The sequence below is a fragment of the Lagenorhynchus albirostris genome, chromosome 1 (assembly GCF_949774975.1).
Source record: "Lagenorhynchus albirostris chromosome 1, mLagAlb1.1, whole genome shotgun sequence".
NCBI lineage: Eukaryota > Metazoa > Chordata > Mammalia > Artiodactyla > Delphinidae > Lagenorhynchus > Lagenorhynchus albirostris.
In genome coordinates this window covers 26,838,394-26,857,577 of record NC_083095.1, presented here as the reverse complement: position 1 = coordinate 26,857,577, position 19,184 = coordinate 26,838,394, and the positions used below count along the sequence as shown (strand labels likewise).

The window sequence follows — 19,184 nt, the reverse complement described above, 5'->3', positions numbered from 1 at the left end:
AAGAGAAATTCACAAATTATCATGGTGAGTAATTTATTTAAATATACTTCTATCATTAACTGACAGGTAACTCAAACAAAAATTTCTGAAGATTTTGAATATTTGAAATGGAGAATTAACAGTTTGCTTTAGTAAGTGGCTTTTAATCTTTTTTGACCACCACTCATAATTTAAAAATACATCTTATATGCAACCCAGTAAAAATATCTCTATGTATATGAAATAAAAGTTTCACGAAATACTACTTCCTATCCTTTTAATTTATTAATTATTATTTTGTTTTCACAGACATTATGCACTGAAGCATAATTACACATGAAAACACTTGAGAGAGTGTACCTAGTCTGTAAAGTTGGTGATGATCCTATTTCTCTCACTGGGATTTTAAACTCTCCCTAGGATATGACACTTTGGAACTATAAACTTCGTAGAACAGGTGAAGCCACGGAGGCCAGAACAGTTCACACCAACTGACCCATGGTCATAATACCCAAGGGAGAAGAGCCGTAGTAATTGTTCATGTTCATTCAGGCTTACCCAAATCTTCCTGACTGGATCTCAAGTGAGATAGTATTAAGTGCTGGCTCCTTCTTTATTGTAGAGTTTGATATTTCAGTCTCAAGGTGTTATTTCTAGGACTTGAGAAGCTAGATCTTGCGAACAGCCTCGCGAAAGAAACAGTACTGGGTTTAAAGAAAGACTGTGATGTCTGCTCTAATCTAAAGACTTGTGTTTTAGAAATGACTTTTTTTTTTTAACATCTTTATTGGAGTATAATTGCTTTACAATGGTGTGTTAGTTTCTGCTTTATAACAAAGTGAATCAGCTATACGTATACATATGTTCCCATATCTCTTTCTTCCCTCTTGCATCTCCCTCCCTCCCACCATCCCTATCCCACCCCTCTAGGTGGTCACAAACCACCTAGCTGATCTCCCTGTGCTATGCGGCTGCTTCCCACTAGCTCTTTTACATTTGGTAGCGTATATATGTCCATGCCACTCTCTCACTTTGTCACAGCTTATCCTTCCCCCTCCCCATATCCTCAAGTCCATTCTCTAGTAGGTCTGTGTCTTTATTCCCGTCTTACCCCTAGGTTCTTCATGACCTTTTTTTTTTTCTTAAATTCCATATATATGTGTTAGCATATGGTATTTGTTTTACTCTTTCTGACCTACTTCACTCTGTATGACAGACTCTAGGTCCATCCACCTCACTACAAATAACTCAATTTCGTTTCTTTTTATGGCTGAGTAATATTCCATTGTATATATGTGCCACATCTTCTTTATCCATTCATTCTTTTATCTTTATTCTGCTCTGCAGTAGTTATTTCCACTATTTTATCTTCCAGGTCACTTATCTGTTCTTCTGCCTCAGTTATTCTGCTATTGATCCCTTCTAGAGAACTTTTAATTTCATTTATTGTGTTGTTCATCATTGTTTGCTCTTTACTTCTTCTAGGTCCTTGTTAAACGTTTCTTGTATTTTCTCCATTCTATTTCCAAGATTTTGGATCATCTTTACTAGCATTATTCTGAATTCTTTTTCAGGTAGACTGCCTATTTCCTCTTCATTTATTAGGTCTGGTGGGTTTTTACCTTGCTCCTTCATCTGCTGTGTGTTTTTCTGTCTTCTCATTTTGCTTATCTTACTGTGTTTGGGGTCTCCTTTTCGCAGGCTGCAGGTTCGTAGTTCCCATTGTTTTTGGTGTCTGTCCCCAGTGGCTAAGGTTGGTTCAGTGGGCTGTGTAGGCTTCCTGGTGGAGTTGACTAGTTCCTGTGTTCTGGTGGATGAGGCTGGATCTTGTCTTTCTGGTGGGCAGGTCCTCGTCTGGTGGTGTGTTTTGGGGTGTCTGTGGCCTTATTATGACCTTAGGCAGCCTCTCTGGTAATGGATGGGGCTGTGTTCCTGTCTTGCTAGTTGTTTGGCACAGGGTGTCCAGCACTGTAGCTTGCTGGTCATTGAGTGAAGCTGGGTCTTGGCGTTGAGATGGAGATCTCTGGGAGATTTTCGCCATTTGATATTACGTGGAGCTGGGTGGTCTCTTGTGGACCAGTGTCCTGAAGTTGGCTCTCCCACCTCAGAGGCACAGCACTGACTCCTGGCTGGAGCACTGAGAACCTTTCATCCACATGCCTCAGAATAAAAGGGAGAAAAAATAGAAATAAAGAAAGAAAGAGGATAAAATAAAGTAACGTAAAATAAAATAAAGTTATTAAAATCTTAAATAATTATTAAGAAAAAATATTTTAAGTAAAAAAAGAAAAAAAAAACAGACGGACAGAACCCTAGGACCAATGGTGAAAGCAAAGCTATACAGACAAAATCTCACACAGAAGCTTACACATACACACTCACAAAAAGAGGAAAAGGGGAAAAAATAATATATCTTGCTCTCAAAGTCCACCTCCCTCCTCAATTTTGGGAAGATTCGTTGTCTGTTTAGGTTTTCCACAGATGCAGGGTACATCAAGTTGATTGTGGAGCTTTAATCCGCTGCTCCTGAGGCTGCTGGGAGAGATTTCCCTTTCTGTCCTTTGTTCTCACAACTCCCCGGGTTCAGCTTTGGATTTGCCCCACCTCTGCTTTGGATTTGCCCCACCTCTGCGTGTAGGTTGCCTGAGGGTGTCTGTTCTTCGCTCAGACAGGACGGGGGTTAAAAGAGCAGCTGATTAGGGGGCTCTGGCTCACTCAGGCCGGAGGGAGGGCGGGCTACGGATACAGGCTCCTATCCTTTTTAAAATGCTGATTGTGTCTCCTAAATTGATTTTACAACCCCCTTATGAGTCACAACTCACAGGCAAACATTAATAGCCATGCACAGACTCCTGGGCCCAAAAGGGATAATATACATTCTTTTAAAGTATACGTGGAATATTTATAAAACTTCAGCACATACTGTGTCACAAATGAAGGCTCCACCCATTTCAAAACATCAATATCACACTCTATAACTATAATAAATATACTTAATTTAGAAATAATAAGATAGTTTTTTTTAAGGCCTATGTGTTTGAAATTTTTTTTAAATAGGGTAATACGCAGTTGTTAAAGAGGTAGTCATAAGGAAAATCATAAAACATTTAGAACTGAATGGCTATGAAAGTATGACATATCAAATTTGTGGGATAGCCAAAACTACTCGAAAGTAAATTTGTAATCTTAGATACATTTATTACAAAGACAGGAAGGACTGAAAATCAGTGAGTTAATCATTTAACTTGAAACGCTATAAAAGAAACAACAGAGTAAATTAATAAAAATAAAATAATAAAAATATAGAAATCACTTAGAAGAGCCTGGCACATGGGAGAACATGAGAGAACAGTGCCTCAGTCAGTGTCTGGCACGTTAGGTGTTCATTAAATACTTGGTGCAGGAATGAATGAAATTGACAGCAAACAATAGCGAGGCTTACCTCTGCAATGACTAATAAATAAGAAAAAGAGAAAGTCCCACATAAATAATATTAGGGATGAAAAGGAATGTACCAAGAAATATGATGGATTCGATAATGTGTAGTATGTTTATAAAATGAGTCCTGTGCACCACTACTACACACAAGTTGACCTCACTAAGTGTTTCTTTCTTTTTTTTTTTTTTTTTTTGCCGTACGCAGGCCTCTCGCGCAGCCTCAGCGGCCATGGCTCACGGGCCTAGCCGCTCCACGGCATGTGGGATCTTCCCGGACCGGGGCACGAACCCGTGTCCCCTGCATCAGCAGGCAGACTCTCAACCACTGCGCGACCAGGGAAGCCCACTAAGTGTTTCTTGAATTGGTTTTGGAACCAGACCCACATTAACAATGTTCTAATTGTTATTTGCTAAGGAGTAACATGTTAGCTTCTGTTTGTGAAATGCATATGTAATCCCTGGACAGGATTACACAAACAGTTTTGTGCACGTAGGTATGTTGTAAGGAAAATTATAAGACATTTAATCTGTGAGTAAATGTTCACTAAGAAAAGTCAAAGTCTTTTTTTTGGAATTCAGTTCTTTAACCTAACTTGCATCTTAGGATTTCCTCTGTCCTTTGAGAATTGAAAAGTGGTTGATTGTCACCGGTATTTTACAAAAATGATCAAGTTTGAGGGTTTTTCTTTTCAGGACCCTCACAGATGCCACCGTGGCCACTTGCCACACCCTGACAAGATCAGCATTTCTCGCTCTACTCTTTCTGTAGAATCTTGAGCATTTTCCTTTTGTATGTCCTTCCTTCTACAGAAGGGTCGTCCCTGATGTGGTGACATGAATCCAAGGTAGACTTTCACTAAATAGAAAACTAGTACCTCTGTGTTAGAGATGTGGAAAGCCTTGAAATATAGCACCAAACCACAGTCAACCTTGTGAAGTAATGAACAAAACAGATCTTAAAGAAAGAATATCACTTCCAGGAAAGCTTCCACTGATTAAAATAATGGCCTGGGGTGGGGTGTGGGGAGGAAACCACAAATAAAGGAAATACAGACCCATGAAAAGACACATCACCCTTACCAGCAAAATGGATAATGGGGGTTTTATTCATTATAACCCTCCTTGGTGATGGCATGTTATATAGGCCTGCTGTATGGTGTGGTCTTGATGCCAGTGGAACTGCTAGCCAGCCATTTGATCAGCTTGTATTCCCTAAGTAGAGACTTGCACTACAAGAAGTCTTTCAAAATAATAAATGCACTATTTATTAAAGACAATATTTCCACTTACAGAGATATGATTTGTTTGTAACGTATCATTGAACAACATCTTTGAAAGGCTCAGAAGAGCTGTTTCCCCTCAATGCCCATATCAGGATCTTTCTTGGGCTGCAGGAAAATGGAAGAGGCAAGAGGAGTAGAGAGAAATGGAGCAAGTGAATTGAATTCTGGGTTAGGAAGTACATATTTAATTTTTAAGGAAACTCTTCAGGTACTAGCTATGAACACGTCCCAAGGAAAGTTCCTGCCTTCATGGAGATGTCACTGTTAATGGAGGTCTTCTAATTCTTCATTGCCACTGTATATGGCCACATATCTTATTTCAGTTTTTAAGTGGCTCCGTCAATCAGGAATCCTGTCCTTCAGCAGCTTTTGATGATTAGAGACAGGTCACCTGCAGAGAAGGGTCTGAACTAAGCCCATTACCACAGCTGAGATTGTAGTAAGCCTCTAACACTCAACCTTTGACTACATCTCCTTTCCGTCTCCTAGAACTTGCACCATTTCCAAGAATAACAATTAAGGAAAACTACAGGATCAGGTAGTCATACCTAGCACTCTTCTTGGTTTGAACTCTAACTTTTGTGTGATATAACGTTAACGGCACCTTTCTCATCCCATCTTTTCAGTATTTCTCACCGCAAAACTCTTGAACTTTTTTTTTTTTAATTTATTTTGGCTGCTCCAGGTCCTAGCTGTGGCTTGCAGGCTCTTAGTTGTGACATGGGGACTCTTAGTTGTGGCATGCGTGCGGGATCTAGTTCCCTGACCAGGGATCGAACCCAGGCCCCATGCATTAGGAGCGGGGAGTCTTACCCACTGGATCACCAGGAAGTCCCTGCATACTTTTATAACTCATTTTTCTGAATTCATCTTTAGCCACCTCTTTGTATTCCATTTGTACTGTGATCAGAACGCCACAGGTAATGTAGCTGCATCCAACACACATTTAACTTTGCACATTCAGCTATTCAGAGAGAAAGAGAAAGAGAAAGAGAGAATTTCGATAGTGGCTGATTCTACTTGATATTCCCCTCAGGACAAGATGGGAGATGCATGCTTCTCTTATAGGAAGAGCATCCCACTGTACTATGTGTAATTCTCATGCTTAAAGACGCATATTCTATATGACAAGCCAGCTACTTCATTTGGTGCACAGTTGAAGAAACAGTGATTAATTCTGATGCTGGCAGGGAAAAAAGGTGTGTATTAGCTTTATTAAGAGACAGGTTGTCAACCTCAAATGAGACCTCTCTTCCAAAGGGAGTTTAAGAGTAATTTTGACTGATTTTGATTTCTGACTGGTAGGTTGCCAATAATTACCTTTTGACTTCAATAGCAAATCACTGTTAAGTTGCAAGTTCTGAATATCTGTGGTCATTCTTCTACAGTTTAGCACCAATAATCCATACTGAATTAGAATCAATGAGTCATCCAACTTAATATTTTTTATGTAGATAGGCTTATAGTGAATGCAAAGATTGTCAATATTCCTAAGTAAAAATAAAAATACTAGTAATAGTTAATGTTTATTTAGCCCTTAATGTAAAACCCAACACTGTACTAGGATGTGCTTTACATCCACCATCTTATTTAATCCTCAACAACCCTATGACATAGGTCCTGTTACCTTAATGTCAAAGCCCAGTAACAGACTTAGAAACAACCAAGGGGGGTACTTCCCTGGTGGTGCAATGGTTAAGAATCCGCCTGCCAATGCAGGGGACACGGGATCAATCCCTGGTCCTGGAAGATCCCACATGCAGCGGAGCAACTAAGGCCGTGCACCACAACTACTGAGCCCACGTGCCACAACTACTGAAGCCCGTGTGCCTAGAGCCCGTGCTCCGCAACAAGAGAAGCCACCGCAATGAGAAGCCCAAACACCACAAGAAAGAGTGGCCCCCACTCGCCACAACTAGAGAAAGCCAGCACACAGCAACAGACCCAACACAGCCAAAAATAAATAAATAAATAATTTTTTTTTTTTTTTTAAAAAAGAAAAGAAACAACCAAGGGGACATATACATACCTTTCTATGTAAATACTTCCTAAAACACAAGTACTTTCAGGAAAGCAGCAAAGAATCATTGCAGAAGCAGATCAGCAAGTGCAAATTAACATACAGCCTCTAGACAAGCGATGTTTTAAAAGTTCTCATTTCGGAGTGGTTTGTCCAGAAGTTGGAACATATTTTCCCAAGGAAATGATGTTATCACAGCAAAAGCATATTTACCCATGATGTGCCTAAAGTTGTAATAACATAAACCCAAACCATTTTGTGTACCAGTGTCTCTATGGAAAAATTTACTCTGAGTTTCCCCTTGGACATCTGTGGACACATTTCTCCTCCACTGGGGAGAAGGGGACCTCGTGCGAGAAACAGTAGGACCGTTCAGAATGTTCAAAGTCGGAATCAGCAATGGCTCCTGAGGCCTGTGGTGGGAGTTGCTGGAGGGAGGAGGATGGAAGAGTGAGTAGAACTGGGTACAAAGGGGACACAGGGGCAGGAGATCTTGGGTGAGGAAGAGGAGGAAGCCTATAAAGGTGAAGGGTGGGAGAGGAATTCCAGAGAGGAGAGGAGAAAGAAGTCACTAGCTCTAAACCCCCAGGGACTCTTCACATGCCTCCGGAAGCTTTCTGTTCCCTGCCCGTATTCTACTGCCTCCAAAATGTCGCCTGCCTGCTTCCCTTTTTACTGCTAACACTAGGGCTTCCTCCAGGACACTGAGATCAGCCCCGTAAGTTTTCTTGACTTAGCTTCTCCTAACACAAGTGAACGGGCCTTTGGGTTTTTTAACTTTTATAAAGGGAAGAGCCCATCCTAGGCCCTCCAGAACTTTGCCTTTTTCACTTGGACCTGGAAGCACAAATATCGGCCTACAGATGCTTTGGATGTTTTTTTGGGTCCATAAGGGGCTCAAATAAATTGCATACGCATTCCAGATGTAGCTCTCCGAGGCTGAGGCTTGGGAAAAGGGAAAAAGCCCTCTGCTTCTTTCTCTTCTTTTTGCCTCTATGGTTCCCCTGTCCTCAAAGCGAAAGTGGAAAGGAGTGGGCAGCGCCCAGATCGAGGCTCGCTAGAGGGGAAGGGCTGTGAGACAGTGTGATCCTTGCATCGCTGCTGGGGTGTGTTCTCAAGTGGCACATCTCCATCAGGGGTGTAGGGACCACCTGAGCACCTAAGCCTCTCCCAGCGCTTCCCATCCCACCTTCCTCTACTCACCAGTCAGTGTTTCCCTGACTTCTCTGGTGATATGAATCACCTGGGCACCTGGGGCGCTAAAAAAAGCCTGAGTTCTCAAGGCCTATCCCAGACCACTGAATCAGAATCTCCAAGGGAAGGGCCTGGAAAGCTATGTGACTGACAGGCGAGCCCAGGTGATTCCCGTCAGGGATGTTCGGCAAACACTGCCTGACTAACCACCACCCACGGGCACACTCTGATGGTCTTTAAAGTCTCCCAGGACATTCTAAGCCCCTTTCTGCCTCAGAATCATTAGATGGACATTTCTTCTCCGTGAAAGGCTCTTTCCTGTTCCCTGCTCTTGGCCAGTGCCTGCTTCTCCTGACTTCAGGACGTGCCTGAAGCACGATTTCCTCAGAAAGGCCATCCTTCACCACTCTCCTCACCATGTACACAACTAATGGTTTTTATTTAGTTAGTTAAAATTTCATTTATTTATTTATTTTAAATTTTTCATTCATTTATTTTTGGCTGTGCGCGGGCTTTCTCTAGTTGTGGCGAGCGGGGGCTGCTCTTCGTTGCGGTGCGCGGGCTTCTCATTGCGGTGGCTTCTCTTGTTGCAGAGCACGGGCTCTAGGCACGCGGGCTTCAGTAGTTGTGGCACACGGGCTCAGTAGTTGTGGCATGGGAGCTCTAGAGCGCAGGCTCAGTAGTTGTGGCACACAGGCTTAGTTGCTCTGCGGCATGTGGGATCTTCCTGGACCAGGGCTCGAACCCGCCCTTGCGTTGGCAGATGGATTCTTAACCACTGCGCCACCAGGGAAGCCCTATTTATTTATTTTTTGAAGAGGTTTTTTCTTTTGGCCGCGCAGCGTGACTTGGGGGATCTCTGTTCCCTGACCAGGGAGGGGTTGATCCTGGGCCACGGCAGTAAAAGCCTGAATCCTAACCACTAGGCCACCAGGGAAATCCCTTTCTCCTCACCATCTAAATCAGGTTCCCTGTTTCATTCTCTCATAACACCTTGTGCTTTTTCTCCGTAGCATTTATCACACAGTTTGTATCTTATGGATTTGCCAAATGCCTACCTCCTCACTAGCACAAAGCTAGGAATGCTTAATGAGTATTTTTTGCTTGAGAGAGTAAATGGAAAAGTAGTGTTGGGCGAAGGTACTACAGGTTGGGTTGGATGCTGCTCAACAAATAAAGAACCGAGTATGAGAACTTGAATCTCCCAGGTAAAATTGTTACATGTCAGCTAAAGTCAAGGGAGATGGGCCTAACAAATAAGTGTATTAATGGGGCAGTGGGTGAGATTACTTCAAAAAATATTTATTAAGTACCTAGTATGTGCAAAATGCAATATTAGGAGCTATGGATACAACACTGAATGAGACTGAAGCAGTCTCTGTCTTCATGGAACGCACATTCTAGCAAGGATGACAGCTGTTAAGCGACCAGTTACACGGTTCTATAATTTTGGTAAATGCAATGAAAGAATGACAAAGCTGTAAGAGCCTATAACAGGGAGACCTGGCGTGGTCTGTAGGGCATCAGGCCGGTCATAGAACTTCTAAGACAAGTGGCTGGGGAAACTGTGCCCAAAGAATCTAATATACTCTGTCCTATCTCTTGTCAACGGTGGCACGAGGGGAGGTGCCTCTGTATATGGCTTCTCAACCTCGGCACAGTTGACATCTTGGACCAGAATATTCTTTGTTTTGGGGCACTTCCTAGTGCACCGTAGGAAAGGCTTAGCACCATTCCTGGCCTCTACCCACTGGATGCTATAGGCCCCGCAGTTGTGACAACCACAGATATCTCAACATCACCAAGTGTCCCCTGTGAGAGGGTGGGGGGAGGAAGCAAAATCTGCCCCCCTCCCTCCCCCAGTTGAGAATCACTGCTCTACGTGAAACTTTTTTTTTTTAATGTCTTTATTTATGATTTATCCAAGTCAATACCAGGAACTTAATTTATTCATTCAGTAAGTATTTGTTGAATGCTTAGGCACTGGGGACACAGTAGTGATCAAAGCCCGTGCTTTCTCGAAGCTGTGTTCCAATGGGGAGAGATGAACAATAAATTTTAAAATATGTAACATTTCAGAAGTAGGGGATAGGTTGGTCTTAGAAGTTCTTTCTGAAAAGACGACATTTGACTTGAAAGAAGAAAGGGAATGAGTGGCAACACCAAAAGCAAGAGGCAGAGCCATTGCAGGGCTGTAGTTGACCTCACCTTTCTGTCTGCAGGTCTAACCAAGCTGCTTGTGTTTCAGAGCGTCCTCCACAGAAGGGCAGCTGGACGGACTCCAGAGCAGCCTTAACTCTGCAGCCTTTGTGCCCATCACCAGCTCCACAGGTCAGTTCCAGGTGGGACAGCGGGCAGGGTCTGGGCCAGCAAGTTCTCTCCTGCCTCTGAAGAGAGCTCCAGCTCAGAGAACGAAGCATCCAGGCCTCTGGAGCACTGGCAAGTGGGCATTTTGTTACTCTCTTCTTCCAAATGACAGCGACATTTTAGGATGAAATGGTTTTCCAGAACTAGTTTGGGGTAGGCAAAATTTCCCCGTCTGGTAGAATGTTATCAGATTTGCAGCATTTAGTAAAAAGCCTGTATTTGACTGGTGTTTTACTGTTTCTATGGTATTTCCACATGTAGTATCTCACACTAAATCCTCACCACAACCCTGTGAGGTATAGCTTTGTCACCTCCATGTGAGAAAACAGAAGCTCAGAAAGTCAAGGGGCCTGTGGGAGACGATCCAGGCATGCAGAGCTGGAGCTGTGGTCTAATCTGCGTCCTGTCATGCTAATGTCATAGTCGGTTGCCAGGTAGTTGCTGAGGACCTCAAGCCTCTCAACATAGAAGTCAGGCATCATTGGTCCAGGGATAGTTTTCTGTGAGGAATAATTCATAAAAATACACTAATAGGTAATCAGAAGATTGAAAGCAAATCCACTTGGATTCAACTCAACAAGTGTTTTTTTTTTTTGAGCACCTCCTGTGGAGAAAGTAACATGCTGGGCACTGGGGTGCGTAAAGGGTGAACTAGACAGTCCCTGCTGTCAGGGAACCTCGAGGCTGGGAGAGAGGGAGGTCAGCGGGAGCCTGCTGTGTGGGGTGGGGAGGGATGTCTGGCACTGGGGACGCAGAGAATGACAATAGACAGCCTTGGCGCATCGCTGTGTGTCAGGCACACTTCTGAACGCTTAACGTTTGTTCACAAAGCATGCATATAACGTAGCAGCTGTAGTCCTCGTTTTACGGCTGAAGAAATAAAGGCACAGACAGATTATGAAACGTTATCTCAAATCTCACAGCTAGTGAATGGTGAAGCAGTGTTTGAACCCAAGGGCCAACCTGACCCCGGCTCTTTAGGGATTGGGGAGGACTTCCTAGAGGAAGAAGCATCTAAGCTGGGGTTTGACTGTAGACAGGTCAGCCAGGAGAGGGGAGGTGCGGGGTGGAAGGAGTTCCAGGAAGAGGGAAAAATGTGGGCAAAGGCCAGTTGAGGGAAGGGGGCGGGTGGTGAAAAGGTGCTGTGTTCAGGGAGCCCTCGTCCTGAGGACTGGGATCTGAGCCAGGAGTGGCAAGAGAATAGGCTGTAGAGGTAGCAGGGCCAGCCTATGAGCCGGGGAGGGAACTTGTTCTTGAGAGCAGTGGGGAGCCATCGAGGAGCTTAAGGGCAGGGTGTGTGTGTGTGTGTGTGTGTGTGTGTGTGTGTGTGTGTGTGTGTGTGTGTGTGTGTGTGTGTGTGTGTGTGTGTGTGTGTGTGTGTGTGTGTGTGTGTGTGTGTGTGTGTGTGTGTGTGTGTGTGTGTGTGTGTGTGACGTAATACACCTTCAAATGATTACAAGATCGCTAAGGAGCCTGGTTAGTTTGACTGTATTATGGGGATAATTCCATATACCTCATAGGCTTACTGTGAGGTTTAAAGGAAGCAGTATACAGAGAAAGGCTCTATAACTGCACCCAAGTCAGGTAATAATATGAAAAGAGTATAAAGATTTTGTTTTCCACTTAAACTCTTTGAACCTGAATTCCAGAAATATTTGATGGGAATATAAACCCCCCTTTCCCCAAAAAAAGAATTGCTAGAAGATGGTAGTTATTTTTAAGGAAGTGAAATTTCCACCTTGGAACTCTTATGGCCTGAGAAGTGAGTGGCTAAGAGAACCATGGACTAGTTGCAGGGTTTCCATGAGAGACGGCTTTTAGAGCCTCTGTAGCTCTTCAGATTTGCTGAGGCTGGAGACGCTTCCAAAGCTGAGGAGATCCAGGAAACCTGCGTATTTCATTTGTGTGTCTAATTGATACATTAAGTATGGAATTGAACTCTTTGCGTGCACTCTGGGTGAGCAAGTTGGAAATTTGAGGGACAGGTGGGTCATACTTTCAGCATCTTGATCATGAATTAGTGTTTACCGACTGTTGACGGTACTTAGAAGTTTTTGTAACAGTTGTACTGAATTTGGTATCAGTATAAAACCACAGAGCAAGGAGGAGTTGTACTTCTCCCTGGCTTCTAATATCTATCTTTTCTCCCTGCTTCTACCTTAAGGTAAGTGCAGTATTCTTCTCACCTTGTTTAGGTAGCCTGCTGTTTACTGCTGTTGTCTCCAAATGACTCTGGGCCTCTAAAGTCCTTTGAATTTGTTCCTCTTCTATGACTTTCCTGGTGTTCCTGATACTTAAAGAAATGCTGATGAACATGATGTAGCAAGGTTCAGGCACTTTCCATACTTCCCAATAAATCTTTTACCTTAGCAACATAATAATAACTAGCCCTGTTAGAGTCATTTATAGAGCTAGTAAATAACTACCTGGCACTTAAGTGTTTTACCTACAAATTATGTTTTTCTTTATTACACATAGGTTTAAAGGTGTTATTCTAGGGGTTTAGAAGCATGTCCTTTAACAGGGAGAAGGTTAGGTTGCTATTAAAAACATTTTTCTTTAAACCCACAAGAAGGAAGAACAACCCCTAATAAGTCAAAACGTTTACACATCTCTCTGAGAGCTGGGAAGTTTTGCGTGTATAGGAATCACTAAACTGACTATGAAAGGTATTTAGCCCCTGTCTGGTCTGGTTAACTCAGTTATTGAGTCCGTGAATATAGCAAAAGTCTGCTTCCTGACCCCTTGACCCTTCTTTAAGTCTAGCCCAACCAGGCCTTCAAGCTGTGCGACCTTGTTCGTCAGATAGTCTGAATGAGATAGATAGTGGTTCATCCCAGGGCGCTGTTGAAAAGCAAGTCAGTCCTTTCCCGCTGATGGTGGCCTAGTGGCATTCTTGTTACTATGAACATTAAATGAGGTAGTGAATGGGAAAGCTCTTAGCAGAGTGCCTGGAATGCTCCATGAGTGTTAACTTTCCTTGACTTCCCTACCTCAGGCTATATATTCTGTGTTTGCTATAAAAGGGGAAGGTGTAGAGTCAGCAAATTTGGAAATCTGAGAAGGAAGCTGGAGTGAGGGCCTTTGGCTCAAAGCCAAAGCCATTGGCCTTCCTTCTTTATAACCATGGTGTTCTTCTTGAGGTCTGAAGTGGTGATGGTGAACTAAAATAGCAGAGAGCAACAGATTAGATAACTGGCATTTCTCTCATGCTGATTTGATGGTGTAAACTACCATTGTTGTAGGGCCTGAAGCCATACCAGCTGCCCTCATCCCAGCCGCTTAGCTTATGCCTAAGCTTTTCCTGTCCTGGAGCCCAGCCTCTATATGCACTCCGCCCAACTTTTTTTTTTTTTTTTTTTTTTTTAAGCTCTTGTAGATCTATAGTTGGAGGAAGGGACCATACCACCTTTTGAACACCAATGCTGGATTACATCTACAAGGAGTGAGAAGCAGTGTCCCGCGTTAAGCGTTTATCATTTCAGACCCTGGTAAAATTCAGGGTAGCTTTATGCTCTTTGCGTGGGGACAAGGCAGCAGCACGTCACTGTGCCTCTGCCTGCCCACTTCGTTGTCTCTAAGTGAGACAACAAGAGAAAGGAACTTATTTTAATATAAAGTAAACCCAGTGGAGCCCAAACCCTAAGGATCTAGAAATCACTTTGACTTTCAAATGAAATTATTTGCCTGGCAGCTCTCAGCAGACTGACCTATTTTCACTATCAGATTCTTGTTCGTTTCACATGCGTTGTATAGTTGTTGGAGATCCCGGGTGGATTTGGAGTATAATAAATTAATAATAAAAATAAACTCTTGAGATGCTTGCCCTAGTGTCTTATACCCTTTATTGCTCCCAAAACGTTCTTCTCTCCCCAGAGTCAAAGGGACAAGAATTTGGGTCTACTACCCACTTTTAATGATGTTAGAAAGCGAGAGAGAGAGAGGATGGCTATGATGTTTGGCTGGAAATGGCACGCCAGCATCGGGGAGAATGATGATCCCCTAAAGTCTAATTTTAGATTTGACCTCTTGTCCTTTCAGCCAAGATTAAATAAAGTGTTAAGTGGGGATTTTTTTTACATTTTTCAGGATCTTTGGACGCTCCCCAAGTTATTTTTGCCAGATCCAAACCCTTGCCCACACAGTCTGGAGCCCTTGCTACAGTTATAGGACAGAGAAAATCAAAGTCGGTGAAGTCAGGGCCAATTTAAGGTAACAGTAAGAAATAAGAGCATTTTTTAAATTATAACTTGCTGACTTTACGCCACAGCAAGAGACTTAATAGCTGTCAAGAGAAGTGATATTTTCTCAAAATGACAAGGAAATTGGCATTTTATAAAACCAGAGCTCAGAAGGACTCCAAATCTGTGGGTCAAACTACTGCTAGCTTGCTTCTATGTTGACCTACCAGTAGGTGGCACTGTGGCAGTAAGAAATTTCCTTACTATTATGGAGGCATTTGATGAAAAGTATGGGGACATTCAGGCCAATCAGAGAAAGAAACTAAAGCCAAAATTGAGTTATTCATAGGTAAAATGTAACAGACTATACTGAAAAGCATGACATTTGAAGATCAAATTACAATATCATCTAAAGAGAATGAATATTTTTTTTTTTTTTTTTTTTTTTTGCGGTACGCGGGCCTCTCACTGCTGTGGCCTCTCCCGTTGCGGAGCACAAGCTCCGGATGCGCAGGCTCAGCGGCCATGGCTCACGGGCCCAGCCGCTCCATGGCATGTGGGATCTTCCCGGACCGGGGCATGAACCCGCATCCCCTGCATCGGCAGGCGGACTCTCAACCACTGTGCCACCAGGGAAGCCCGAGAATGAATATTTTTTATTAAAGATATTTATTATTAAAAAGGCTTTTAGACTACCGCTGGATAGTTTGTGAACTGGATTTTCAGCTAATGGGAGACAGGCAGGGAACACATTTTTTAAAATTTTTTTGTGAGATTGATTAAGTTTCTTTCTGAGTTACTTAATATAAGCATATACTATAATTGGCAGCAAAACGAACTATAAACCCCATCCTACCACTCATCCAAAAAAAAGCTCCTACATTAAAGAAATGGCCTGACTTTGATCATGTGAGGCTGTACCCACACTTCATCAGTGCTACCCCCAGTATTTTGTTCCCAGCTATCGCCTTCAAAACTTTCCAGAAAATTCAATGAAACTGCAAAGTTTTGATGATTTCTTTCCTCTTTGCTCTACCCTACACACTAAAGCATTAATGGCACACCTGCTATGAGCTTAATACTCTTCTTACCTCTAGGAGAATATTTATAAACTTATTTGAGAGGCATTATTCATCAAACTACCCCAGGAGAGCAAAGGAGGGAGGAAAATTATTTACCCACCACAGGATTCATTTACATTGGATCAGAAAGCTTCAAATATCTTTCCCCAGCCCATCTAAACTCTTTCCAAAAAGGAATGAGAAGAGAGAAGGGAACACCAAATCCATGGCTTGGTCATCTACCTACCAAAATGTACCAGAGAAACTGAAAACAACCAGAGTTGCATTGGTAATACTTAACCAATGGTCCTTTAATCCTGATACTAAGCAGCCTATCCGGTGATGTGTTCATCACTAATAACATATATTATAGAAAGCTAAAGCAAGAAGGTCAATATTTCCTTCAGGAGACTGGCAGCCAGAAGAATGAATATGACATCAAGCTCCAAACCAAACCAGCAGCCTGCCAAGAAGCACTAATGTCCGTCCGTTTCCAGGACTGTGAGACTTGGACTTGCCTCAGTTGTAATATCACTTTCCTTGAACCTATTTCACTAGTATCCCTTAAAATCCACCCAGAACATTACATGGCAAAATAGGATCATCAGCAAAAAAGCCTTGGGAAAGAGCCCATCTCTCAACACTTAAATCTGTGTTGCAAACACAGCCCCACTGAGCCTGAGCTGTACATAAAGATGGGGGATGCTGTATTGAGGTGGTGAGACCACATGCCAGATGTGTGTGAACCCAGAGACAGTAGGTGCAGCATACTGCTGGGAGACTCCAGGGGCAGGCCTGGCAGATGGCAGATGGCAGTGGGCTGCCTCTCCTTGATCAGGGGAGTTAGGTAGTTTACAAAGTAAAGAGGCAGAACCCCAGAGTCCACAGCCCATCACCCAGATGCATGCTTTATTTTTGTTTAAATGCAGTGTAGACAGAATCACTGCTTGGGCAGAGACCCCTTCATCCCATCCACAGTCATGAATGAATGTCACCACCAGCTGTGACAGTCCTAGAACCTCTTCATATATGGGTTTAGAGAGGCAGTCGGGTTAAATTCAAGGATTTGACATGTGTTTGCCTAGCATGTTATATATAAGACTGACAAAGCATCAGTTGTTCTTATCAAAGAATGAGAGGTGCTGAAGGATATTGGGGACTCAAGACTATTTAAGACCCCCAATATGCTGCCCCAGGCAAGTGTCGTATTTAAATATATGCATTATTCTGTGTCTTCTTGGATTCTTTATTGTCAATTTGACATCCATTCGTCACAGAGTCAAGTATCTTAACTATATTTTCTGTATTCTTATTGCTTTGGCATTTGGGGACCTTACAGACTGCCCCTGCCAGGCGAGCTAATTCCTAAAGATAATAACAACTTGCCCACAAGCATGCCTTTCACACACAAACCAGCCAATCCTACATTTATATCCCCGACCACCTCCTTATCTAACTCTCACATGGCAAGTCAAAATTTCCCTTGCCCTAAATCACTCCAGCGCCAGGAGCCAGGCAGCTAGAGACCACCCCTATAGCCCAAAGCCCGCCCGAATTATTTAAACTAGCCAGTCTTAAGCTGTTTACCCTGCCCTGCCTAGCCTTTCCCAAGGAAACCCCAAATAAGGCTCTGGCCTAGACTTTCCCCTCACTCCTGTCTTCTGTCTCCTGAGCACGCTGATATTTGCCCCGTGACCCTGCGTGGCGTGCAGTGACCCCCTCTCTGGGACCTGCAAGTAAAATCAACTTCTTCCTGCCAGGCCTTGTTCTTATATCCTCCTTGGCCGTGCGGACCGTTGCACACCATACCCGACATGTACGTTCTTAGAACAGACATCAGCAGGAAGAATAACTTTGATTTGTAGTACAAGGAACCAGGAAAGAATCTGAATCAATTAGGTTTGTATCACCCAGTTCTAAGCAACTGGTCACAGTACTTACTTCATTATAGGCTGTATTGCACAAGTGATGTTTTAACAGTATGTGTTTTGCTAGTCTCAGTCTGGCTGCAGCCACACAAGAAGGATGTGGATCCCTCTACATGGCAAGATCGCCTGGCTGCCAGCCATTGAAATTTCATGCTTTCCTGTCCTGAGGCCTCTTTCATTTCATTTAGTAACTCTTTCTACATTCAGCAACAAAACTCAAACATAGCTGAACAACCTGGTTGGAAATGGGGGAGGAAACAGCCTGGATTTCAGTTTGTGGGGGAAAAAGGTGGGTACTTCTAAGAACCCACCCAAAGGGAGTTCATTTGCCTTAAAGAAAACCAGGGAACTCTATTTCTGAAACAGATTAAGAAATGGACTACTGAGATAACATCTGAAAACTGATATTGTCTCTTGCTGAGCTGGCAAAGCCCCAAAAGAGGAGTGATGATTCTTCAATTGTTAACAATTACTACTTTGTTACTAAGAGACAAGGGAAGTGCATTGGCTCCTTTCTCAACTTACATTTACGTTACAGAAGCACACATGCCTCCTGGAAAAAATGCCTGGCACCGTGCACTGTTAGAGCTGTACCTGCCACTGCATCTTGTAGCAGATTTGTGCTGTCCTGTGTAATATCCATTCACTTTGAGTGGAAAAAGATCCTGTTTGTTCTTGTAGTTCTGAATTGGGCAAGTAACCAGTATAACGTTGCCATACTCTGGGAGTCTATATACTTATCACTACAAGTTATCAATCTATACTCTGTGGTTATTCATCCCATGAACCCACACATCGCGCTTCTAGCTTCAATGAGATGCTTGTTATAGGGACATACCTTTGCTTTACCATCCTTTTATCCGTAGGACATAATTGCCCCTAAAAGTTCTAAAGAAAGAAAACAGCATGCTAAGCCATGCCTGTCTTTGGAAAAAAACAAGTTTTGCCCATGGAAATATTTACAGCTCTGCTTGCCTGATCTGTAGAATTTGAACTGGGTCGCAAAGAGTGTAGGTAGGTAATGCAGGGCGTGGAGAAAGGTGACTTGCAGTATATTGCCCTGTTGGCATGGTTGGCATTGGTATTTATTCTGTATCCTTTCCAGTTATGATTGTAAGGCAAAAGACTCAGATTCTCTTAAGTCCCCAGAATGAAGAGCATCACTAGTAAAACAACAGTCTCCTGTAGTTCTTTGTTCTTGCCTTTTGGACATGCAAGTATGTCCATTCAGGGCTTCTGTAAGTATCAAGGAGCCCTCTTCTCTTGAAACTTAAACCCAGGATAACTAGTTATGTGATACCAGAGAGGAGCAGCTTGAATGTGTGGAATGTCCCTTTAGCTACATCAATAAAACATAGCACGTATCCCCAGTATAAAATGGGGATATACCTGGGAAAGCCGACCTGGTTGTAAGAGGGTGTGAAGAGAAAAGTCAGCTGGTTAGAAGTTGCTGTTTTAGTGTTACTTGTTTGTTGGTTGGTTTTTGTTATTGGGTAGACAAATCACTCTTTTTTTTATATCAGCTGGACTGAAAAATGACTTTGAGGTTTTTCCCCCCCGCCATTCACTTCTAATTTGCTTCCCAGGGAAATTAAGACATGTGACAAGTTCAAAATGAAGATATTTTGGAATTTGACAAGCTATTTTTTAATTTCTTCATGGCTGAGCTGCAAATTTTATTAGATAATGATTTGTTTATAGTTACTCATCAGCCATTGTAATGTGCAATGTTT

General features: G+C 42.9%; 1 protein-coding gene across 5 annotated transcripts in view; it reads left to right on the top strand.

Moving 5' to 3' along the window:
• The window catches only part of TTLL5 (tubulin tyrosine ligase like 5), a 308,457-nt gene that overhangs the window by 239,743 nt on the left and 49,530 nt on the right, over nt 1-19,184 (top strand). For all 5 annotated transcript variants that reach the window (XM_060133277.1, XM_060133541.1, XM_060133455.1 and 2 more), the window contains one exon: nt 10,163-10,245. In XM_060133277.1, the coding sequence (XP_059989260.1) occupies nt 10,163-10,245 (83 nt within the window). The remainder of the gene's footprint in view (nt 1-10,162; nt 10,246-19,184) is intronic.